The 26,308-nt window shown below is 45.8% G+C and overlaps 1 protein-coding gene across 2 annotated transcripts in view; it reads left to right on the forward strand.

Moving 5' to 3' along the window:
- The first annotated feature begins 2,183 nt into the window (after positions 1-2,183).
- PIAS4 (protein inhibitor of activated STAT 4) overlaps positions 2,184-26,308 on the forward strand; it is a 51,676-nt gene continuing 27,551 nt past the window's right edge. Inside the window, exons 1-2 of one of the 2 annotated variants that reach the window (XM_026687676.2) lie at positions 2,184-2,249; positions 17,539-18,001. In XM_026687676.2, the coding sequence (XP_026543461.2) occupies positions 17,542-18,001 (460 nt within the window). In that variant the 5' untranslated portion in view covers positions 2,184-2,249; positions 17,539-17,541. The remainder of the gene's footprint in view (positions 2,250-17,538; positions 18,002-26,308) is intronic. The other variant, XM_026687675.2, reaches the window with a different exon arrangement.

Here is a 26,308-nt window from a genome sequence, read left to right on the forward strand (position 1 = left end):
TGCCAGTTCAACAGGGAACTGTTGATAAGCAGTTTTAAAGCTAATTATACAGGTAGTCCTCAACTTACAATTCATTTAGTGACCAAAGTTATGATGCTGAAAAAAGTGACTTATGACCATTTTTCACACTGACGACTGTTGCCGCATTCCCATGGTCACGCGATCAAAATTCAGCTGCTTGGCAACTGATTCATATTTACGACGGTTGCAGTCCCGAGATATGTCATCCCCTTTTGCGACCTTCTGACAAGCAAAGTCGAGGAGGAAGCCAGATTTACTTAACAACCGTGTTACCAGCTTAACAACTGCAGTGATTCACTGAAGAACGGTGACGAGAAAGGTCGTATAATGGAGGCAAAGCTCACTTTGAGAAATGTCTCACTTAGCAACAGAAATTTTAGGCTCAATGGTGGTTGTAAGTCAAAGATTTTCTGCATATCCCAACCTATACTTGATTAATTTGCCAAACAGCACCTCACCAATGTTTTTCCAAATCTTCTATATATGTAAAAGCGAAATACCCCTCACGCATCATCACAAAATCTCACGAACCATAAAGCCTACAAACTTGACATTTGGCACATATGTTCCTCTTGCCTTCTAGGTGCTCACTAAGAAAGGGTTTTTCCAAATGACCATCAGAGCATTTGTATTTTGTATATAATTATTATTAACACGCTCTGATGCTAAGGAGTTCTACTCTCCCTCCCCATCTGAAAAGAAATCTCTTCCAAATGCAAAACACAAGCAGAGGAGAGGAGTTTCAGTTTTACTTTCACAGCAGCACCAAGCAGCTTTAGTACAGAACAGTTGACCTAAGCCATGCCCAGGCTTCTTGCTGTCTCCTTGCTCACATAGCAAATACTGTTTCAGTTTCCAAACAGCCCTCAACTCTCTCTCACACTGATAGGACGCTAGCCAGATGAATACCGATGGATGCTGGTAGACAGAGGCAGAATTTTTTTTCTCCTTGTTTTCCTCCCCAAAAACTAAGTTTCGTAGTGAAGCACAGCTATTCAGCTTGTTCAAGATATATTACATCTCCAGCATTCCCGGAATGTACTAAACAAGTTATTTCATTTTGTAAAAAAGAGCTTGGCCAGATCTTTTCTTGAGAAATTTGGGCTATAATTTGATAGCCATTACCAGAAGGTTATCTTGTCATTTAATGTAGAATGTTTAAAAAGAAGCTAATAGGGTAGAACTTCAAGGAAGGAGGAGGAAGAACGCCTGACTACATGAGACGCCAGCCAGCGAGGAGGGTGCAACATGAAGTGGTCCCATCCCATCCCCTTCTCTGGAGGTCTTCAAGGAGACGGTCTTTGCCCTGAGCGGAGAGCTGGACTAGATGGCCTCAGAGATCCCTTTCCAACTCAAAGGGTCAATAGCCTGCATTGCAGCTGGTAAGCTCTTGGCTGTGGTTGCCAATCTAGACTACAACCCCCAGAATGGCCGCTAGATGGCAGCACAGACTTCCATTTTTTTTCTCTCTTTCTCTCTCTCGTTTTGTCGCCCCCTATCGATCCTCCGTGGTTTTCCACCCATGTTTGGTAGTTCGCCCAAGAGTGGAGGGCTTTTTCCCCCTCCAATAACTCCTCAAGCTGAAGCAAACGCAAGCGTTTCGGATGATATAAATGCGTTATAAACAAGCCCCCTCCCCACTCCAGACCCTCCCCTTCCCCACCCCCTCATTCCAATTTAAGGCTCCATGTCTCTTTAAGAGCTCGAAGGGAGGGGCGTCGCCAAGCGGGGGGTGCAACGAATCCAGAGAGAGACAGAGAGACGGACCCTGATGGGTTGCTGTCAGCCTCCCAGGCGCATGCGTCGCGTTTTTCTCGTCAAAACCTTTCCTTGCGCGTGCGTATTTTTATCCCCCCTCAGGGGAAGACGGCCGGCTGGGACAAACCCACCCCTCCCCGCTTTCCTTGAGCGCATGCGCACTTCTTCCAGCTGGAGCGGGCAAAGTCCAGACGGGTAAAAGACGCCGCGGCGGCCGTGCGCATGCGCCCTGCCCCCGCCCCGGAGCGTTCGCTGTCGGAGGTGCTAAGCGCCCGGCCGCTGCCGCCGACGCCGCTTTGCGCAGGCGCCGCCAGCCGGCGAGCCTCGGGATTGGCTGGCGCGGCCTCGTCACGTGACGGCGGCGGCTCTTCTCCTTTCTCTGCCCCCCCCCCCCCCTTCCCTCCACCTGTCCCCGGCGCGTTGGACGCTGGAAGCCAAGATGGCGGCGGAGCTGGTGGAGGCGAAAGTGAGTGAGTGAAAAGAGGCGGAAGGGACCGGGAAAAAGGCGGGCGGCGGGCCGAAATAAGGGCGCCTTCCCTTCGCCCGCGGTGGGAGGGGAGGTGCCGTTGGAGGGAGGGAGGCCCGCTGCGTCTTTCTGTCAGAGCCCCCCTCACAGGGGAGGGCCGGGGAGGCGTGGCCAAAGGGGGAGGGGTCCTCCTGGGCGCCGCAGGCCCCGCCCCCTGACCCCGAGGGAGACAAGGCCCTCTCAGGACCCTCAGGGGACCCTTTGTCCCCCCTCCTCCCTCCCCCGGCATCCCGCTCCTCTGGGCACCGGATCTCTGGCAGGACCCTCCCCACCTTTCCAAAGGGAAGGGGCGCTTGGCCCAGGGCAGCTCCCCCCCTCCCCTCCCCTCAGAGGGCGCTCAGGGGGGGGTGTCCCAGGAAACTTGGGGGGTCAAGTGGGGGAGGGTCTCTGGCCGCTGGGGGCAAGCCAGTCCCAAGGATCGGGAGTGGGGGTCCTGGCCCACCTCAAGGGGGCACAGCCTGGGATGCATCAAGGGAGGGAGAGGGATGGCCGGCCCTATGAGGATGAAGTGGGGGGGAGATGTCCCAGGAGGGGGACCCTCGGGAGATGACGGGGTCAGGTGCCTCCAATATGCCCTGGTGTGCATCTGTGTGTGTATGTGTATGCATGTGCCTATATATGACATATGTTTATATATAATTGGCCAAGTGTGATTGGACACACAAGGAATTTGTCTTCGGTGCATATGTGTGTGTGTGTATGTATGTGTGTATATATATGTCATTTTAGCCTTTGTTTATCCACTGCAGGATGAAGGCCGGCATGTTTCCACATATCTATTTGTCTACCGTCTTATCTGTCATCTATCTACCTACCAACCATCTGTCTGTGTATCTATCATCTATCGTATCTATCATCTATCTACCTAACTATCGTCTGTCCATCTATCATATCTATCATCTATCATATATATCTACTTACCTACTTACCTACCAACTGTCTGTCTGTCTGTCTGTCTATCTATCTATCATCTATCTATCTATCTATCTATCTATCTATCTATCTATCTATCTATCTATCTATCTATCTATCTATCTATCTATCTATATCATCTATCATCTATTTTCTATATCTATCATATCTATCTTTCATCCTATCTATCTATCTATCTCTCTATCTTTCTATCTCATCTATTTTCTATATCTATCTATCCATCATCTATCTAGTCCTTGACATATAACAGTTTGTTTAGTAACCAAAGTTCCAACAGCACTGAAAAAAGTGACTTAGGACCTTTTTTTCCCCACACTTATGACAGCTGCAGCATCCCCATGGTCACGTGATCAAAATCCGGACTCTTGGCAACTGGCTCATATTTACGACGGTTGCAGTGTCCCCAGGAGGTCACATGATCCCCTTTTGCGACCTTCTGACAAGCAAAGTCAACAACGAAGCCGGATTCATTTACCAACATTTTTACTAACTTAACAACTGCAGTGATTCCCATAATGGCGGCAAGAAAGGTCATAAACTGGGGCAAAACTCGCTTCACATATGTCTCGCTTAGCAAAAGCAATTTTGGGCTCAATTGAGGCTGTCAGTCAAGGATTATCTATCTCTGTGTGTGTGTGTGTGTACACGTACATGTATATGTGTGTATATGTTCCTGTGGAATCCCATCTGTGTTCCTCACAAAGAAGAGACTAATAAACTTTCAGGCTTTCACTTACTTTCCCATATGTTTGGGAAGAGGATGACTTCAATCCCTCGTATTTTTAATGTCTACGGAAATTCTCAACCATCCAAGTCATGATTGTCCCTAAATAACTTTTTCCAAAATGCAGCTGGACTTTCTTGGGTTTTTTCCCCCCTTTGAAACCCTTTTTGCTTCTCATCTAAGAAGCTTCTTCAGTTCTAATTGAAGTTAGAACAGTTAGAACTGAAGAAGCAGAATAACAGAAGGGACCTTGGAGATCTTCTAGCCCAGTGGTCGCCAACCGGTGGGCCATGAGAAAATTTTGGTGGGCCGCAGAGAAATCTCACCCCCAGAGCACCGCCCCAAAGCAATTAATCCAGGCTGCGGGGGAACACAAGGCTGCACCGCCCATATGGCCCGCGGGAGCCCTTCCCACCCATTCACTGGCAAACTTGCCTGCTAAGTTGCTGTTTTTCCTTTTTCCGACCATCAGCTGTTCTGCTGTGCCGGGAGATTTAGATTAGCTAAAAAGCAGGAAATCGTTGCATTTCTTGCTTTCTAGCTAATCTTCAGAGCTTCGGCTCTGCTTTTAAGCACAGCCGAACCTCCCTTAGGACCGAAGGTTCTATTATTCAGTGCAGACTCACGGCAAGCAAATTTTATGTGATAGACTGAGCTAGCCGATGGCAGATAGATAGATCACGGAATGATTCTGTGAGCAACTCAATCTGCCTGCCTGCTTTGCCTGATTTTGGGTAAAAGTTGCTCTTTTTTAAAAAAAATAAAAAATTCAATATTTATATAAATATTTATAATACTTACATACAGGCCATGCCCAGCCAGTCACATGACCAAGCCACACCCACAAATTAGGCCATGCCCACAGAACCGGTTAGTGGTCCCTGGGATTTAAAAATGATGAGTTTGGTGGTCCCTGAGGTCCAAAAGGTTGGCAACCCCTGTTCTAGCCCAACCCCCTGCTCAAACTTTTGGGATGAGAAGGCAAATGTTTCCAAAGGAGGAATAAAACAAGAAACTCCAGTTGCCTTTTGGAAAAAGCGTCTTTGGGATCTTGTATTTATAGGCTGCTTTTGACTGCTGTTTTTACCCATAATTTTAACGACAACAAAAGCTACTGGAGTGGCTTTGCGGTATTTCCTGGAAGCAAATGTTGTGTACCCGTTTTTCTTAGGTGGTGCTGTGCCCCCAAACAACCTGTTTTGTGGGACCCCTATAAAAAGTGAGTGGTAACCATGCCTTTGCCCTCAATAGCTAGTCCTCGACTTAATGATCACAATAGAGCCCAACATTTCCATTGCTAAGCCAGACAGTTGTTAAGTGAGCTATGTCCCAATTTACGACCTTTCATGCCACACTTGTTAAGTGAAACATGGCAGTCGTTAACTTTACAGTAAAGACCACAATTGAGTCCAAACTTTCTGTTGGTAAGCCAGACAGGTGTTAAGTGAGCTTTGCCCCGTTTTACGACCTTCCTTGCTGCAGTTTGTTAAGTGAATCACTGCAGTTGTTAAATTAGTCACATGAACCTGATTTCCCCGTTGACGTTTCTTGTCGGAAGATCGCAAAAGGGGATCAAGTGACCCTGGGACTCTGCCAGTTGTCCACATTTTGATCCTGTGACTATGGGGATGCTGCTGCAATGGTCATAAGTCTGAAAAAAAAGGCTCATAAGTCTCTTTTTTCAGTGCCGTTGTAACTTTGAACCATCACTAAATGAATGGTTGTAAGTTCAGGACGACATGCATTAACTGAAACACTTTAGCACGCATCTTCTCTAAACTTATATCAGATTTTTTTTCCCTGTCATCAGGCTATATCTGGTTAGAGTAATCGTGTGCCTGCATTATATAAAGTAAAATACATTAATTATATAAATTAAAATAGAAAGGCTCAGCCTCCTATCTATCCATATACTAAGCGCTAAATCTTCTCTGGAGGACTGCAGGTGAGAACAAAGCGTCATTATTCAGTGCTTAGGAGAGGGTTTTTCTTTTCTTTTTCTAATGCCTATTTTGATTAGTTGGCTCCCCCCCCTCCCTCCTTCTGTTCGGTGTTTATTTCCATGGACTCGGTTGCTCCTAATTAAGGCAGGCTAAACTACAATAAAATATATGAGTGATTTGAAACTTGATAGAACGTTCCTGGTCTTATGAAGCTGACTCAATAAGCTGCTATTTGCAGAATATTTGACTCAAAGCGGTCATCGTGTAAAAGTATATCCGTCAGAACAATACTTTGCGTGGCCTTCTCCCCCTTCCCCTCTAGAGGTGATGCAGTTTTAACTACCCCTGTTTCCCCTGACAATAAGACCCAACTGGAAAACAAGCCCAGCATGATTTTTGGAGCAAAAATTTAATATAAGACCCGATCTTATTTTGGGGAAACACTGTAAAGTTAGAGGATCCAGCCATTGACCATTGTCATCGGTAATATTGGTTGTAAACAAGGTTCAAAAATACGAAAGGTAGACTTATTTAGGAGAAAACAGCTTATTGGTTTTAATATCAGTTAAAAGTGGCTTGAAATTGTTGGGATTTGAACTTGAATCCGTTCGGAAAAGTAGCTGAAAACACACTGTGAAGAGGTGTTTTTGGTGACATCTTGAAAGTTGCACATTTTGTTGCACATTTGTTAAACAGCCTTCAGTTTCATAGGGCATATATATATCTCTCGACTCAGAACAATTCGTTTAGTGATCGTTCGAAATTACCGCAGCACTGTAACAAAACAGACTTATGACCACTTTTCACACTTAATGACCATTGCAGCATGCCCATGGTCAACGTCATCAAAATTCAGGTGCTTGGCAACTGACTCATATTTATGATGGATGCAAAGTCCCCGGGGTGGCATGATAACACCTTTTGCAACCGCTTGGGTCTCCCGCTTGGGCCGGCAGAGGGGTTGGACTAGATGACCTACAAGGTCCCCTCCAAGTCTGATTATCTGTTATCTGTTAATCAGATTCCCTTAACAACTATGTTATCAATTTAATAACTACAAGGATTCATTTAACGACTGTGGCAAGAAAAGGACCCAGATTGTTGGCAAGAGGCTGCCTCTGTAAACTGCTTAGAGAGGGTTACCAAGCATGGTGAAGCGGTATATAAGTCTAAGTGCTATTGCTGTTTAACGACTGTTTCGTTTAGCAATGGAAATTTTGGGCTCAACTGTGGGTCATAAATTGTGGATTACCTGTTTCTCCTGTGGAAGATTGTCAGTATCTGTAGTTATCCTTCTTTCCAAAAGAAAAACAGCAGAATCCTTTTAACCTTGGGTCTGGTTTCCTATGTCTATTTTTGCGTGAAGTGCTATTGTGGCCTCACTTGTCATTATTTTTTTGTATTTTCTTTGTGTGAAACAATTGAATTTTCACAACCTTTCTGTGTTCTGTGGCTCTGTGATTCTCGTACCCAAATGAGGTTTTCAGGGAAGCTGTTTAATAATCTCAATCTCTGGAGTTTTATTTTATTTCTCTTTAAAAAGCATCCTAAGTATTGATACTTTTTTCTTTTTATCTCCTTTTCCTTCTTATTGCCTTTTCCTTTTTATCTCCAGAAGATTATAAAAAGCTTCACATAAAATTCAACAGCTAATCTGTTTTTCCTTTCATATGAAGGAAGCCACTGTTTCGATTGTCCATGCGGAAGGGACAAAGCTGGTTTTTTGTTGTTGTTGTTGTTGTTTTTCTGCAATGTCAAAGAAAATGTTTGGAAAAGGGAAGGTTTCAACTCAGGGCCACGATAATCTTCCACTTACAACCATTTGTTTAAATGACCTTTCCGAAGTTACAACGGCGCTGACAAAAGTGTGACTTTAGGACCGTTTTTCACACTTAGTGACCGTTGCAGCCTCCCCGTGCTCATCTGATCAAAATTCGGACCCTTGGCAACTGACTCGTATTTGTGATGGTTGCAATGTCCCGGGGTCACACGATCACCTTTTGCGAACTTCTGAAGGTGGGGAAGCCAGATTAACTTAACAACCGTGTTAGTGATTTAACAGCTGCACTGGTTCGCTTAACAATGGTTGGCAGGAAAGGTCGTAAAATGGGGGCAAGATTGATTTTACAGTTGTCTCGCTTAGTGACATGAATTTTGGGCTCCATTGGGGTCGTAAGTTGAGGACTCCTTGAAATCTTGTGAAGTTTCTTTTTTTTTTTTTAAAAGAGAAGGCTTCTCACAAAAAACTTTCTTCAGTGCAACCTAAACATTTTCCATCTGTGATGACCCAGGGTGGGATACAAAATAAACACAGTCACAAAACAGGTGAAGCCCCTTTTATTCCTTCACTTTGCTTCCAAGCTCCAAATATCCTTGACTGGAGACAAAAAACTCCCCCACAAGCAGTTACGAAAAAGAGGAAATGTAAATTATAAGAGTAAAAACAACACAAACTGAAGCAATTAAGGGAACCAGGCAAGATAAGGGTTTGAAGACGTCCACAGATATGGGAAAAACACACTGGGGAGGACGCCAAATTCAGAGAGGAACAACAGACTAGAGATATTTCCACGCTTTGTTTCCAGCACTGGCCCATATGCACGTCCGTCCTTTTAAGCAGTTCTCACAGCTGCAGCCCATGAAGAGGATCAAGGCCCTTCCCTCCCCCGTAGACCACGCCATTCACGTCTCTCCCTTATGCCCTAAGATGGGCCTGGGTCTTCCTCTGACTGCCCAGCCGGCCTCTGCCCTTCCACAGCCTCCTCCCCAACCTCTGGATCCACAATTCCACTCCCTGTCGGCTGTTCCTCTTCTCCCTCGGAGTCCAACTCCAACAGGGGCTCAATGACACTGTCCCATTAACAGAGAGAAAGATTAGCTGAGCAAAGATAGGAAGTGGCTCTTAGCAGCGGCAATCATCTGTGCTTGTCTTGCTTACGGTTAAACCCTGTGCAGATAGTCTTCGACTTACAACAGTTCATTTAGTGACCGAAGTTACGACACCACTGAAAAAAAGTGACTTATGATTATTTTTCACACTTATGACCGTTGTAGCATCCCCTGATCAAAATTCAGATGCTTGGCAACTGGCTCTTATTTATGACGGTCACAGCATCCTGTGTGTGTGTGTGTGTGTGTGTGTGTCACACAATCCCCTTTTGCAACCTTTTGGCCGCAGCAAAATCAACAGGCAAGTTAGATTCACTTAACAGTTATATTGCTAACTCACTCGATGCCCGTGCTTCGCTAAGAAACTACGTAGTCGGGCTTAGTTTTTTGGGGGAGGAAAGTAAGGAGAAAAAAATGTCTGCCTCTGCCTACCAGCATCCATCGGTATTCATCTGGCTAGCGTCCTGTCAGTGTGTGAGAGAGTGGAGGGCTGTTTAGAAACCGAAACGGCATTTGCTTTGTGAGCCAGAAGGAGACCGCAAGGCATGCGCAGTGCAGGTAAGTTTGGCTGGAGCTCGCATGCCTGTGTGCCATAGGTTCGCCATCACGGATCTAGGAGGACTGATCACCACCTTTCCTTATTCATGTTTAGAGAGAGTGGACGGTTTGGGGACAAAATTAGAGCCGGAATTGGAAATTTTAACTGCTGCGCATCCTTTTGCCGGATGAAGGTTTTTAGTTGTGGCTTTTCCAGATTAAGCCGGCTGTCCAAATGTTGTTCTCTGCCACTGTGGTTGATTTCTCTCGCTTGCATATTGTGGGGCTTTGGGCCTCAAGTTAACATCCTCATGTTTTTTTTTTTTTAACAAATAGCATCGTGTACCTTCCAATGGAGTAAGGCAGAATAAGGTTTTGACAGTTTTCTCGCCCGCTATTTTAGGGACTGCGGGTGGTAGATGCTGGATTGTTTTTGTTGCTGGACGATCATGGCTTCTGGTTTCTCTCCAGTTCTGCCACCAGGTTTACGGCAAGCATATCCGGAGTGTGACTCACAAGTCGTATCCTTCCTTCCTTCCTTCCTTCCTTCCTCCCTCCCTCCCTCCCTCCCTCCCTCCCTCCCTTCCTCTTTTTCTTTCTTTCTCTCTCTCCCTCCCTTTCTTCCTTCCTTCCTTCCTTTCCATTCTTTCTTTCGTCATTCTCTCTCCCTCCCTCCCTCCCTTCTTTTTCCTTCCTTCCATCTTTCCTTCTTTCTCTCTCTCTCCTCTTTTCCTCCCTCCCTCCCTTTCTTTCCTGCCCTCTGTCTGTCTGTCTTGTCTGTCTGTCTATCTATCTATCTATCTATCTATCTATCTATCTATCTATCTATCTATCTATCGGAATAGAGTTGGAAGGGACCTCGGAGGTCTTCTAGTCCACCCCCCTGCTCGATCAGGAGACCCTATACCATTTCAGACAGGTGGCTGTCCAGTCTTTTCTTAAATACCTCCAGTGATGGAGCACCCACAACGTCTGAAGGCGAGCTGTTCCATCCTGCTCACCAACAATGAGTGGCATATTTTGGGGGGGAGCGCTCTGCCAGACCCAGACTGTAGAACCGGGGGAAATGGGACTGTTGGGAACCAGACACGTAGTGTGAAAAATGGTCATAAGTTACCTTTTTTGTGTGCTATTGAAACTTTGGTCAGTAAACGAACAAAATTAGTAACATGGTTATTAAGTGAGGCGGGCTTTCCCATTGACTTTGCTTGTCAGAAAGTCTCAAAGGAGGATCACATCACCCCCCCCGGACACCACAACCGTCCTAAGTGTGAGTCAGTGGCTCAAGCGTCTGAATTTCGATCATGTGACCGTGGTGTGTGTGTGTGTGTGTGTGTGTGTGTATGCTGGAACGTTCGTATGTCTGTGAAAAACGGTCCTAAGTGTGAGAGACAGGCCTAAGTCACACGTAACTTCCCCAAATGCAGCTGCATTCTCGCCCACCCCTTCTGCGGCCCGGCTCCGTATGGGCCCTCGCCTGGCAGGGGATACTGGGCCAGGAGGTTGGGACACCCCCAAGGGGTGTGATTCAACCGGTATAACAACCGGTTCGGTGAGCGCACAAACCAAACACACACTCCGCGCGCGCACTCTGCGGTTTAAAAAACTAATACCTACCTTCAGTTGCAGCTGAAGAAAACAGCTGAGGCGTGGCAACGCACGAATCAGCTGTGCTCTAACAAAAAGCACAGGAAAGAGCACGGGTGGGTGGGGCCCATATTAACAGATTAGCAGATTTAACAGATAATCAGAGTTGGAAGGGACCTTGTAGGTCATGAACTGTTGTAAGTCGAAGACTATCTGCACAGAGTTTAGCCGTAAGCGAGACAAGCACAGATGATTGCCACTAAGAGCCACTTCCTATTTTTGCTTAGCTAATCTTAATAATTACAAACTTTAATCTGAGTGTCACACGTACATACCAGCAGAAGATGTCTCTAGCCAAGGAGCCTAGAATTCAGGACTAGGCTCCTTGCAATAAAAATACAGATATATATATATATATTTAAAAATTACTACAGGTGGCCCTCAGCTTATGACCACAATCGAGCGCAAAATTCCTGTGGCCACGCAAGGCACCGGCTAAGTGAATTTGAGTACCTTTCTTGGCACAGTTGTTAAGTGGAGGTGCTAAGCGAGTCACATGGTCATTAAACGAATCTGGTTTCCCCATTGGCCCTACACCATTTCGGACAGAGGGCAGCCCAGTCTTTTCTTGAAAGCCTCCAGGGATGAAGCTCCCACAACTTCTGAATCCATCTTCTGTTCCATGGGTTGATTGTTCTCCCTGTCAGAAAATTTCTTTTTATTTCTGGGTTGAATCTCTCCTTGGTCAGGGCTGTACAAGGCCAGGATCCTGTATGCTAAGATTAGGATTCAGGATCTGGTGCAAATCCAGAGAAGGCCTCAATTTAGCCATTCAGATTAACAGATTTAAAAGAGACCCTATAGGTCATCTAGTCTAACCCCCCGCCCAAGCAGGAGACCCTACATCATTCCTAAATGATGTAGTTCAATCTCTTGAAAGCCTCCAGTGATGAAGTTCCCACAACTTCCGAGGGCAACTTCTGTTCCATGGGTGGATTGTTCTCACTGTCAGAAAATTCCTCCTTATTTCCAAGTTGAATCTCTCCTTGGTCAGTTTCCATCCATTATTCCTTGTCTGGCCTTCGGGTGCCTTGATATAGCTTGACCCCTTCCTCCTCTCTGTGGTAACCCCTCAAATATTGGAAGACTGCTATCCTATCTCCCCTGGTCTTTCTCTTCCCTAGACTAGCCAGGCCCAGTTCCTGCAACCGTTCATCGTATGCTTTAGCCTCCAGTCCCCTCATCATCCTGGTTGCTCTGCACTTTTTCTAGAGTCTCAACATCTTTTTTATAGTGTGGTGAGCAAAACTGGATGCAGTACTCTAGGTGTGGTCCTACTAAGGCTTTATAGAATGCTATTAGTACCTCCCTTGATCTCTATTGTATCCTTCTGTTAATGCAATTTAGGATTGCATTGGCTTTTTGGGCTGCTGCTGCACACGGCTGGCTCTTATTTAGCTGGTTGTCCACTAAGACTCCAGGACTCCACTAAGACTCCACATGCTCATCGGAGCGAACCAGTTTGTAGCCAGCTGATCATTGGAACAAGGAGTTCAACCGAACCGGGAGAATCCCACCCTGGGGACCCCTCCATCCTAGGAGATTGCACAACTTCTGCTGAGGGTGTGAATTTTGTTTCCGTGCATTTTTGTTTTAACCAGGATTCTGTCCTGCAATGGTGGGTTTTTAAAGGGGGACAGATTCTGGAGAAGAATCCATTGCTGTGGTCCAGCAATAATAATCTTATTTATTTATTTAGGCCTCCTCTGCCTTGGGAGATATTTTGAAAAAGCAAGGACGGGAAAAGGAGCCAGAAGGACGTTGGCTTGCAGAGCTGTTTTTTTTTTTAAAGCTAAGAGTTGCCCAGGAAACTGGTAGAAGGGGTAGAGCCAAAGCGTTCGCTTTGGCCAACCCTGATCTTCTCATTCTGCTAGCACTGTCTTAGGATACCAAAAAAGTCTCCGCGGCCCTAAAAAATATAATACAATGCTGACCCGGCTCTTGAAGAAATCCAGTTTGACACCCCTGCTCTAGATCTTATTCTAGGACTTTCGAAATGGGGAAGGAGATTCCGGATCTGGATAAGCTGGACGTCTTGATTCCAGCACTGCTTTTCTAGTGACAAGAAGGACTTGGGAGGGACTTGATGGCAGTGTTCCAGTATTTGAGGGGCTGCCCCAAAGACGAGGGGGCCGTCAATTTTTTTCCTCAGAGCATCAGAAGGCAAGACAAGGAAGGAACAAGGGATGGAATTAAGCAGAAACTTCCTGGCAGCGAGAACAATTAACCGGTGGAATGACCTGCCACCAGAAGTTGTGGCTGCTCCAACACTGGAAGTTTTTAACAAGACATTAGACAACCATTAGTCTGAAATGGTCTAGGGCAGGGGTGTCAAACTTGATTTTATTGAGGGACGCATCAGGGTTGGGTTTGACCTCGGGCAAGGGAGGGGGTGCGTGGCCAGGATTGGCGTGGCCAGGTCGACTTCACTCGTGTCGGGGCGTCTGTGATGACAAGTGCTAAGGCAGGACTTCCCTCAGACCCTCCCTCACTCTCATTATCTTCCTTCCTTCCTTCCTTCCTTCCTTCCTTCCTTCCTTCCTTCCTTCCTTCCTTCCTTCCTTCCTTCCTTCCTTCCTTCCTTCCTTCCTTCCTTCCTTCCTTCCATTTTCTTTTTTGTTCTCTCTTCCTTCTCCTTTCTTCTTCCTTCCCCTCTTCACCCCCCCAGGCCCCGTTTTCAGCCGCGACGGCCTCTTGTAGCCCTCAGTGAAAACGGAGCCCAGCGGAGGGGCTGCGCATTCTACCGCCATGCCCCGTTTTCAGCTAGGATGGCCTCTTGCAGCCTGCGTGCCGCCCCCCAAGCTCCATTTTCACTCGCGGAGGCACCGCGGACCGGTTCTTTGCTGTTTCCAGAGGTGGCCCTTGGCGGGCCTGATCTAACCACCCCATGGGCTGGATCCAGCCCGCAGGTCTTGAGTTTGACCTCCCCCCCCCGATCTAGAAGAAGCCAAGAGAACATTCCCTATGATTCAGAGAATGTTTCCAGGTGGAAGAAATGGTGGTTGCCTCGCTCGTGAATTATATATTAGAGCTGGGCAGCAGTTTGGATTCAATGCCAGCAAGATGTTTGAGTGCGTTGAGGGACGTCAACCCAGCAACCTTGGCTGCCACTTCTTAAACCTTCTCAGCTTTGCTAGCTGAGGAATTCTGGGAGTTGAAGTCCACAAGTTTTAAAGCTGCCAAGGATGGAAACCCCCTGTTCTAGGGTGTCCCTCTGCGATTTTCTCTTCCCCAGGTGTGCTCAGCCCTTTAAATTTCCCTTCCTTGTGTTTCCCTTCCCAGCCCCTGATTGTTTTAGTGGCTCTTCTCCGGCCACTTTCTAGTTTGCCAGAGTCCTTCCTAAAATACAGATAGCCCTGGACTTACAACAGTCTATTTAGTGACAGTTGGATGTTACCAAAAGGAGCTTGTGACCATGTTTCCCGCTTAATGTCTGTTGCAGCGTCCCTGGGGGTCCCCCGATTAAAATTCAAGACACTTGGCAACGGGTTCATATTTATGACCGTTGCAGTGTTCCCTTTTTGCGACCATCTGATAAGTAAAGCCAATGGGGAAACCAGATTTGTTTAACGACCGTGTGACTCGCTTAGCACCTGCAGTGATTCACTTAACAACTGTGGCAAGAAAGATCATCAAATTCACTTAGCCAGTGCCTTGCATGGCCACAGGAATTTTCAGTAATATATATATATAGATCTTTAATTATATATATATGGATCTTTGAGATTGGAAGTATTGATGAAGTCTCATTCATCATCTTCAGGCTTGTGTCTTGGCTCTGTGCTTCTCAGAGTGCTTCACTCTGAGAAGACAAGCAGCGCCTGAGTGATGAATGAACTCATAGCTGCTAGATACTCCAATCTTCGGAGAAAACAACAAAGATCCACATACAATACCGAGAACCTCAGAATATATATATATATATATATATATATATATATATATATATATATATATATATATATATATATATATATATATATATATATATATATATATATATATATATATATATATATATATATCTGTGTGTGTGTGTGTGTGTTAAGTTTTGGTACTTACATGTATGGTATTCAGCTTTGTTCAGGTATTTTCCATGTCATTATAGTTGTGCTTTTAAAGTTGTAGCAACGTTTGCAGAATCTCATCTGCCATCATCAGGCTTCTGTATTGTGTTCGTCTGAGTCAGACTTTCACGGCCATTTCAGTTTTAAATTTGGGGCTAGCCTACTGCTGTGCCAGAATGGTTTTTTCTTTATCCTGATTGGTTGGGAGTCTTGGTCTGTGTTTATTGGCCTTGGAGTTTGCTGTGTTCTGCTTGATTGGTGTTTCTAATATCTTCTGTCTGTTTTGTGGCTTTTTTTTGTCTTGATTGGCTGGCAACATTGTGTTACTTTATTGGAGGCCTTTAGTGCAGCTTGGCTCCGGGTAAATGGATGGCTATCATTAGTTAGGAAGCTAGGTTTCATCTGGGTGCCTGGTTGGGGTGTGTTTGAGCTGGAGGTATCAGGGGGGATCTGTTTGTGCCCAGGTGTTTTCCTGGCTAGTGGTGTGGAGTTTTTGTTTTGTTTTAGAGTGCAGGCTTTCAGATAATTGACAGTCTGGTGGAGTCATCTCTTCTATCCATGCTTTCAGATCTTTTTTCAATCTATATGGCTTCTCTGATAATTCTGTGGCTGGGGTTTTCCATAGTGGCCAGGGTTTTGGTGCCATTGAAGTCGATGCTATGACCTGTGGCTTTCATGTGTTGGACTAGTGAGGAAGTGTTTTCCAGCTTTTTTACTGCATTTTTGTGTTCATCCAGGCGGGTACTTATTTTTCTATTGGTATATATATGTATATGTGTGTGTGTGTGTGTACACACACACACACACACACACACACCCCAACATACATACATACACACACACATATACCAATAGAAGAATAAGTACCCGCCTGGATGAACACACACATATATATACATGTACATGTACATATACATATACATACATACATACACACACACACACACACACACACATATATATATATATATATACACACACACACACACACACATATACATACATACATACATATACACACACATATACCAATAGAAGAATAAGTACCCGCCTGGATGAACAACACACACATATACATATACATATACATATACATTATACATTATACATTATACATTATACATATACATATACATACATACATACATACATACATATATACCAATAGAAGAATAAGTACCTGTATTTTTATTGCAAGGAGTCTAGTCCTGAATTCTCGGCTCCTTGGCTAGGGACATCTGCTGCTGGTATGTATGTGTGATACTCAGATTAAAGTTTGTAATTATTAAAAAGAAACTCCAAAGACGTATGTGCCAGAGGCCGCCTTCACTGAGTCGATCATATTGGTAATCCAGCCCAAAACTACCGTGTCTAATAGGGAAGACATTTGTTAAGTGAGGTTTATCTCATTTTACAGCCTTTCTTGCCATGGTTGTTAAATGAATCGCTGTAATTCTTAAGTTGTTAAGCGAATCCGGCTTCCCCATTGACTTTGCTTGTCAGAAGGATGCAAAAGGGGATTGGGTGACCGTGGGACATTGCAACTGTTAAGAGTTATCTATATCTCTGTCTACTGGTTATCTATCTCTGTCTATCTATACTGGTTATTGACTATGTTTCCCCCAAAATAAGACCTTGTCTTGCTTTTTTTTTTTTTGGCCACCAAAAAAGGCAGCAGGTCTTATTTTGGGGGGATGTCATCCACTGACTAACCTCACTTGCATGCGTCACCCCTGGCCTCCTTTTCGCTGTCAGAGTCCTTCAGGAACTACTTCTACAGCCAGCAAGACTTTCCTGAAGGCCTCTGCAGCCGATAAGAGAGCTTTGGATCGATCCAGAGCTTTGTTATCCGCTCCAGAGGCCTTCAGGAAAGCCTTGCCAGCCTTGCCGGCTGCAGAAGAAATGAGCCGGCAAGGCAGGTGTCGGGGTGTGCAAGGCCTGGCTACAACTGTCCAAAGGTAAGTAGTTGGGCAGCTCCACCTGTCCCCCATCCCCCTACCTTAATTTTTATCCATCTACTCTGGAGTGGGCAGGATCTTAATTAGGGCTTATTTTGGGGTAGGGCTTACATTGGGCGCATGTGAAAAATCAAGCTAGGACTTACTTTCAGGGTAGGTCATATTTTCGGGGAAACATGTTATTGTCTATGTCTGAATGTATACGTGTGTATATGTATGCTTGTGTGTATACATATACATACATACATACATACGTATGTTGGTGGCCAAGCCTCTGAGTTTTGATCACATGACTGTTGGGATGCTGCAACAGTATGAAGAACGGACATAAGTCACTTTTTTCCGTGCCGTCGCAACCTCAAAGGGTCACTACATGAACTGTTGTTAGTCAAAACTACTTCCATATATCTAAAATTTTGCAGCTGGGGCTGAGGAATTTGTCTTTGGTCGTAGAGACTTTGGGCTAGATCGAACCTTTTCTGATGGATGCTTTTTTTGATATCAAGGCTTGTCTGTCCTCTCGTCTCGTTCGCAGAACATGGTGATGAGCTTCCGGGTTTCTGACTTGCAGATGTTGCTCGGATTTGTGGGCCGGAGCAAAAGCGGACTCAAACACGAACTGGTAACTCGGGCTTTGCAACTGGTCCAGTTCGACTGCAGCCCGGAACTCTTCAAGAAGATCAAAGAGATCTATGAGACTCGATATGCCAAGATCTCCGAACCGGGACAACCCGCCCAGCAGCAGCCGCTCCCCCCACCGCCCCCACAGCACCGACCTCCTTCCGAAACCCTTTCCATCCACTCGTCTTACGACCGCAACAGCGCGGTAACCAGGACTGGTCTTTCGACGACCCCCAACATAGACTATCCCTCGCTCTACGGAAAGTATTTAAACGGACTTGGACGGTTGCCGGTCAAACCGGTGAAACCCGAAGTCCGGTTGGTGAAGCTTCCCTTCTACACTATCCTGGATGAACTGTTGAAGCCCACGGAACTCGGTGAGTTGGGCCCGGATGATCGATCGCTGGTGGCCCTGGAGGCCTGGCCTTCCAGGTTGGCGGACCAAGGTGGGAACAGACCACCGATGGGGCCTAGAGGAGGAGACCCATCTACCAGGCCTGAGCCTCCAGCGCTCTTTCCCTTTCTTCTCCTTGAGGATGTGGGTGGTCTCTTGTGAGATGGACAGACGGGTGGGTGTGGCTCAGTGATGGGATTCCATTTTTTTTTTTACTCCCGGTTCTGTGGGTGTGGCTTGGTGGGCGTGCTTTGCGCGTGCGTGCGCAGAGAGTTTGCTACTAGCCTCATCCTGCAATCATGCGCTCTCCCTGTATGTTAAACATCTGGTGTGTGGAAAATCCACTGTGTCGCGCGAAGCAGCTGAGCTTGAAAACTAGGAAATAAAGCGGGCCCAGCAGCTGATCGTGGGAGCAAACCAGTTGGCTCACAGATGATCCGAAGAGCTACTGCTCCGGCCAATCCGGTAGAATACCACCCCGGTGTGGCTGGTTCCGAGGGTGGCTTGGAACAGTTGTGGGCCAGATAACAGAGTTATGGGCAGAGAGGACTCAAAGCTTTGGCTACTGCTTTACTTGGTCAGTTCTTTAGCAGATGCAGTCCGTTTCGGGAGAGGACAAAGAAAACTACCATTTTCTATATTTCTAGTTGTCAATTTTTTTTTTATTATTCTATTAATAGGTTGTTATTTTATTATTCTGTTTTCTTTTTCCTAACTTGGGATCCGAGGGTCCTTGTATCTCGAGGGCTATCTATAATTGTGCGAGTCTATCACAACTCGCCATAGCCAACTCGACGCAAGACAACTCACCATGTGGCCAATTTGCCGTGACAACAGTTACACTAATATCGGAGTCCCCCGAAAAGGTGCTTTTGCTAAAAAGCAACTGGACTTTCTGGTTTTTCTTTGAAGACATTTTACTCCTCCAAGAAGCTTCTTGACCTCTGTCTGGATGGTGGGAGGAACGGAAGGATTTATATTCCTTGCAGACAGCTGGTCGTTTGCATCCTTTTAGAGGGTCCTTGAGGCCACTTGGAGGTTTAATCTGTATCCTCAGGGTCACCTGAGGGGTGCAAATGGGTGTGGAGCCTTCCTGGAACTGCTGAAAGGACCCTGTTGTAGACTGGAGATAGATGATGCCGTATTCTCCCCGCCCCCCCCTGTTGAGGGAGGGCTGTTCAGTTTGGACATAGATAGTCTCTTTGACGTCTCTTTCAAACCAGCAATCTTCTCTGTCCAGAATGTGGATTTTATTGTCTTCAAAAGAGGGGCCTGTCTCTTTTAAGTGCAGATAGACTGCTGAATCTCATCCTTGATGGGTTTGTTCTCCTATGTTGTACCAAGCATTTGTGAAGTGGCTGTTCTGTTTCCCCAACGTCCAGATCTGCCCATGGCTCACACTGTATTGTCCTGCATAGACCCACGTCGCTCAGTGTGCATCTGAGTGTTTTATCCCTGGGGTGGACACGCTTCTGCCTTCGTGTATTCTTGGGTTTGAAGCGGGGACGTATGTTGTGTTGGCTGAAACCAAAAAAACGCCTTCAAAGAAAAACCAGAAAGTCCAGTTGCCTCTTGGGGACGGGGAAAAAAAAAAAAAAAGCACCTTTTGGGGCAACCGTGACCTGGGAATGACTAATAATCTCCACAGACTAATATTGGGGAAATAATCTCATTGAATCGTTAACGAAAGGAAGCCCAAAAGAAGGACCGAATAAACGGTGCATGAGAAAAAAAACCTTTTTCAATGATTCCCATATCCCAATAATTGTGTCGCTGGCCTTCCGGGTTCCTTGGAGTGTAAACAAGATTGGGATGACTGGTGAATTTGGAACAGGGACTTACTTCTTTGAATTTGTCTTGGCTTCTCCTTGCATCCCAGGAGGGCCCCCGGAAGCCAATCTGTTGTTTGCGCACAGTGCGGTGGAGCCTTCTTTGGCAGTGGCTGAGGCAATCTCTGTGTTTTGATTGCAAGGTACGGTTTGAAGAGGCCTCGGGTGTCCTTTGAGAAATTCGTCCTCCATCTGATTCTCCCAATGTTTCTACGCTGCTGTGGGTGGTTTTAAACCAGGGTGGAGATGGAGGCTTTTCGTGAGCTGAGGCTGCGATGTTATATACCAGCCAGCCGAGTTGGGTGTGCCTTTTTCACACATGGCTGCTGTGGATAAACCTCCCCTCTTCTTTACAATGGTATTAATAGAACTATGGGCTGTTTTTTGTTTTTTCCCCAAGTCGTTCGAATTAACAATTAAGAGGCATTTTTTATTATATGTTAGTCAAACCTCACCTGTGGTGCCAGATCCACTTCTCAGTACCAAAGCTTCAGAACGAGGTGGAAAGAATCACAAGATAAATTAAAAAGAGAAAACCGGGGTGGGACAGGATTGTATGGCGGTCTCAAATCTAGAAGGGCCAGGACTTCAGAATCAGAATAGGAGCTGGAAGGGACTTTGGAGGTCTTCTAGTCCAGCCCCCTGCTTAAGCAGGAGACCCTACACCTGTGATGGAGAACCTTTTCCACGTTGCATGCCAAAAACTGCACGCATGCGCACCTGCACCCGTCATGCAATGCGTGCGAGACTCCCCCTGCCCCTGCGTATGGGCACGTGACCCGCACCACACACCTCTGCGCATGCGTGTTCAAATCCCCTCTGCACGCCGTATGCCTCTGCACGCGTGCGCATCTCCCCCGTGCGCATCTCCCCCTGCGCATGCAGGCCGGTTACCTCACAATCAGTTGGCTGGCGGGCGTGGGCACATGCGCAGTGGGGCTCTTCCAAGTGACCTCTCGCGTACTGGCAGAAGTGGCTCTGTGTGCCACTTCCGGGACATGTGCCATAATTTCGCCATCACGGCCCTACACCGTTCCAGACAAATGGCTGTCTCTTGGTAAAAACCTCCAGCCCACACTTCTGGAGGCAACTTCTGTTCCACTGATTAATTAATAGAATAACAGAGTTGGAAGGGACACTTGGAGGTCTTCTAGTCCAGCCCCCTGCACAATACCATTCCAGACAAATGGTTCTCCAGTCTCTTCTTAAAGACCTCCAGTGATGGGGCAGGCTGTTCCACTGGTTAATTGTCCTGACAGTTGGGAAAGTTTCTCCTCCTCTCCATTTCTAAAATTCTAAATTTCTAAAATAGCAGTACCACTTAGTCTTATATACCGCTTTATAGTGCTTTCCAGCCCTCTCTAAGCGATTTACAGAGTCAGCCTTTTTGCTCCCCTCAACAATCTGGGTCCTCAGTTTACCCACCTCGGAAGGATGGAAGGCTGAGTCCACCGTGAGCCGGTGAGACTCAAACTGCTAAATTGCAACAACTGCAGTCAACCGGCAGTAAGCAGAAGTAGCCCTGCAGTACTGCACTCTAACCACTGCGCCACCACATAGATGAGATAGATAGATGATAGATAGATAGATAGATAGATAGATAGATAGATAGATAGATAGATAGATAGATAGATAGATAGATAGATAGATAAGGTAGGTAGGTAGGTAGGTAGGTAGGTAGGTAGATGATAGATAGATAGATAGATAGATAGATAGATAGATAGATAGATAGATAGATAGATAGATAGATAGATAGATAGATAGATAAGGTAGGTAGGTAGGTAGGTAGGTAGATGATAGATAGATAGATAGATAGATAGATAGATAGATAGATAGATAGATAGATAGATAGATAGATAGATAGATAAGGCAGATAAGATAGATAGATAGACAGACAGACAAACAGAGATATGATAGAAGATAGAGATATGATAGATAGAGAGATAGAGGATAGCAATAGCACTTACACATATATACCACTTTCCAGTGCTTTCCAGCCCTCTCTTAAGTGGTTTACAGAGTCAGCCTCTTGCCCCCAACAATCTGGGTCCTCGTTTTACCAACCCTCAGAAGGACGAAAGGACAAGTCAACCTTGAGCCTGGTGGGATTTGAACTGCCAAATTGTAGGCAGCTGGTTGCAGCAAAAGTAGCTTGCAGTACTGCACTCTGACCACTGCACCACAGAGGCTCCTATAAAATACTCAATACAGGTAGTCCTTGACTTAACATCAGTCCGTTGAGCGACCGTTCAAAGTTAACAACGGCACTGGGGGAAAAAAAAAGCATGTGTTACGATCAATTTCCATACTTCTGACCGTTGCAGCCTCGCCAAACACTTGGCAACGGACTCACAGACTTTTGACAAGCCAAGTCCGATTCACTTAACAACCGTGTGACTAATTTAACCAAGGCAGCGATTCACTTAACAAACATGCCAAGGAAAGTCATAAAACAGGGCAAAACTTCGCCGTGAGTCGGTTGCCAAACCTCCAACGGGAAAGTCACATGACCACAGGGAGGATGCAACGTTAACCTAAGTGTGCAAAATGGTCCTAAGTCCCCCCCCCCTTTTTTTTGGCAGGGCCATCATCCTGGTTGCTCTACTCTGCACTTTTTCTAGAGCCTCAACGTCTTTTTTATAGTGTGGTGCCCAAAACTGGATGCAGGACTCCAGGTGTGGTCTTACTAAGGCTTTATAGAGTGGGATTAATACCTCCCTTGATCTTGATTGTATCCCTCTGTTAGTGCAATTTAGGATTGCATTGGCTTTTTTGGCTGCTGGCTCCTATTTAGCTGGTTGTCCACTAAGGCTCCAAGATCCCTCTCACAGTTCCTGCTCTTGAGCCTGGTTTCACCCAGTCTAGATGTGTCCTTTGGGTTTTTCTTGCCTAAGTGTAGGACTTTACTTTTCTCTACATTGAATTTCATTTTGTTAAATATGGCCCAGTGTTCTAGTCTGTCAAGATCCATCTGGATCTTGAGTTGATCTTCTTGGGTGTTGGCTATTCCTGCCAGCTTAGTATCATCTGCAAATTTGGTAAGTTCCCCTTCTATTCCTTCATCTAAGTCGTTAATGAAGATATTGAAGAGTCCTGGGCCTAAGACGGAACCTTGTGGCACCCCACTGCTTACTTGTCATAAGTGGAGGGCTGCCCATACTTGAATTTTATTCATTTATTCCATTTTTTAACTCCCTCCTTCTCCTTTATAAGGGGGCACCCCATAAGCTCTTGTTTTTTTCTAGCCAAAGCTGGCCTCAAAGAAACCCGGCTAGCAGCTCCCAAGATTCTCTGGCTTAGTTTGCACATCACGTTTAGCCAAACTGTGGTTTGTTTTGGCTTCCTGCCCTGTGCAAACTCAGCCGTGGCGGTTTGAGCTTCGTCGTTGGGCAGCAGCTGAGCGTTGGGCTCCACTTGCTTATTTGTTCGTTTATGATATAAACTGCAGAAATACACAATGGCTCTGAAAAAAAGTGTGTGACTTCATCAAAATTCGGGCGCTTGGCAACTGACTCATAGTTATGATGGTTGCACTGTGATCCCCTTTGGTGACCTTCTGGCAAGCCAAGTCAAGTGGGGAATCCAGATTCATAGGACAGGACAGGATAATGGAATGAGAATGGAACAGAATAGAAAATAGAATAGAAAATAGAAAATAATAATGAAATATAATAGAATATAAAGTGTAAAGTAATAATAGAATAGAAAATAGAATAGAAAATAATGATAGAATAGAAAATAATAGAAAATAGAATAGAATAGAAAATAGAATAGAAAATAAAATAAAATAGAAAAGAGAATAGAATAGAAAAGATAATAGAATAAAAAATAATAGAAAATAGAATAGGATTGAAAATAGAATATAATATAATAATGAAATAGAATAGAAAATAGAATAGAAAAAGAAAATAATAATAGAATAGAAAATAGAATAATATAGGAGAAAATAGAAAATAAAATAGAATAGAATAGGAGACGGGTGGAATAACGGAATAATAAGAATTGGAAGGGACCTTGGAGGTCTTCTAGTCCAACCCCCTGCTCAGGCAGGAAAACCCTATACCCGTGATAGTGAACCTATGGCATGGGTGCCACAAGTGGCACGCAGAGCCATTTGTGCTGGCACACGAGTTGCAGGCAAACTTACCTCACTGCGCATGCCTCACAGCTGATTTTTCGGCCTCCCAGAGGCTTGGAAAAAGCCTCTGCAAGGCTTTTCAGGTCGAATAATAGGCCTGTTCCGTCACTTCCGGTATTACAGGAAGTGATGAAATGGGCCTATTATTCGGTCTGAAAAGCCTTGCAGGGGCTTTTTCCAAGCCTCTGGGAAGCCGAAAAAGGCCTCAAATCAGCCCAAAAAATCTGCTGTGAAGCGCAGTACAGGTAAGGGGGTAGTGGGGGGATTGTATGTGCGGGGGGGGGCGCACACATTGCATTTGTGCGCGTGCAATTTTTGACACAGGAACCCAAAAAGGTTAGCTACCACTGTCCTATATCATTTCACACAACGTATTGTCCAATATCCTCTTAAAAACTTCCAGCGTTGGAGCATCCACAACTAACTTAACGATTGCAGTGATTTCCTTAACAATGGCGGCTAGAAAGGTCATAAAATGGGGCCACCCATTCCCTTTAACAAACATCTCACTCCATGGCATAAATTACGGGCGGTGTCCATATGTTGAGGCCTATCCATATTTAAAACAAATAAATCCTGCTCCGGAAAAACTGGCAAATATTTCCCCTCTCCCAGGGCACTCTTAGCAAGCTCAGAGGCTAACCTCTCCTCCTCCTAGACCTCCCGAGACGAACCTCTCCAGCCCAGCTTTGGAGAAGCCTTGGCAAGAAGCCCCCGCTGTGAACAAAACACCTCATAATTAACGTAATTAAATTTAGCAAATGGCAAATTTACAAGTGGAGAAAGCAGGCAGGATGCTCGGGTTCTTGTGAACGTCCCTGGCTCCAAAAATAAAAAAAGATGTGGTGGGCTTTTTTTTTTCCTTGCCATGAAAAAATCCCCTGGATTCAAAATCTGTTTTTTTTTTTTTTTCCTTTTCTTATTTTCTTTTGCCTTGAAAAGGGTGGGCAGTTGTGTTAAAACTTGTCTCCTCTCAAGGTCATCCGTCCGTCTAGGAAGTAAGTTAGAGAAGGTCTGTGGTTTTCCTGATCACCAGTTTGAACAATCTCATGCGTTGCAGTTTTATGATAATTTGGAGGCGTCCTTGGTGCTGTCTGAGCTTGGTTTGTTTTCTGGGAGACGTTTCATGACTCAACTAGGAAACATCATCAATAGAAAAAAAAAAGTGAGCACTGATTACATTACCTAGTTGGGTCTTGAAAACATCTTGCAAGAAAACAGCCAAGCTCAGAGAGCACCAAGGACCCCATAGTCGTCGTTGTCCTCCTCCTCCTCCTCCTCCTCCTCCTCCTCCTCCTCCTCCTCCTCCTCCTCCTCCTCCTCCTCCTCCTCCTCCTCCTCCTCCTCCTCCTCCTCCTCCTCCTCCTCCTCCTCCTCCTCCTCCTCCTCGCAAACCCTATTCCCTTCTAACACTAATTACGTTACTTAGTTGGGTCCTGAAACGTCTGCAAGAAAGCCGCCAAGCTCAGAGAACACAATAACCCCATAGTCGTTGTCTTGCTCCTCCTCCTCCTCCTCCTCCTCCTCCTCCTCCTCCTCCTCCTTCTCTCTCTCCCCCCCCTCCCCTCCTCCTGCTCCTCCTCCCTGCAAACCCTATTCCCTTCTAGCACACTGATTACGTTACTTAGTTGGGTCATGAAACGTCTGCAAGAAAACCGCCAAGCTCAGAGAGCACCAAGGACCCCACAGTCCTCCTTGTTCTCTTCTTCTTTCTCTTTCTCCCCTTCATCCTCCTCCTCCTCCTCCCCACAAACTCCCTCCTCCCCCCTTCTAGCACTGAAGGTGTTATCCAGTTTGGTCATGAAACGTCCGCAAGAAAACCACCAAACTCAGAGAGCACCAAGGACCCCACAGTCGTCCTCCTCCTCCTCCCCCCACCCTCCTCCTCACAAACCCCATTCCTTTGTAGCACTGATGATGTTGCTTAGTTGGGTCATAAAATGTCTGCAAGAAAACTAAGCTCAGAGAGCACTAACGAACCCCAGTCATTGTTTCCTCCTCCTCCTCCTCCTCCCAAACCCCATTCCTTTCTACCACTGGTGAAGTTGCTTAGTTGGGTCATAAAACGTCTGCAAGAAAACCACCAAGCTCAGCGAGCACCAAGGACCCCCCTCAATTTAACCATGAATGACAAATACTCTCTTCTATCCATGATAATTTTCTTGATTTGTGAAGTCCCTCTGAAGGGCAGGTGTTTCTATCGGGTCCTTCACAGGAACCCATCATCGTTTTTCCTTCCTCAAAACGCCAGCCGGGCCCTCCCTGGTCTCGTGTGTCAATCAACGGTGGTGACATTTTTTGGGGGGGGGTGGGGGATGAGATT

This window comes from Notechis scutatus, chromosome 1 (genome assembly GCF_049901735.1).
Source record: "Notechis scutatus isolate UNSWTSFEM ecotype Mainland chromosome 1, rNotScu1.2, whole genome shotgun sequence".
Taxonomy (NCBI): Eukaryota; Metazoa; Chordata; class Lepidosauria; order Squamata; family Elapidae; genus Notechis; species Notechis scutatus.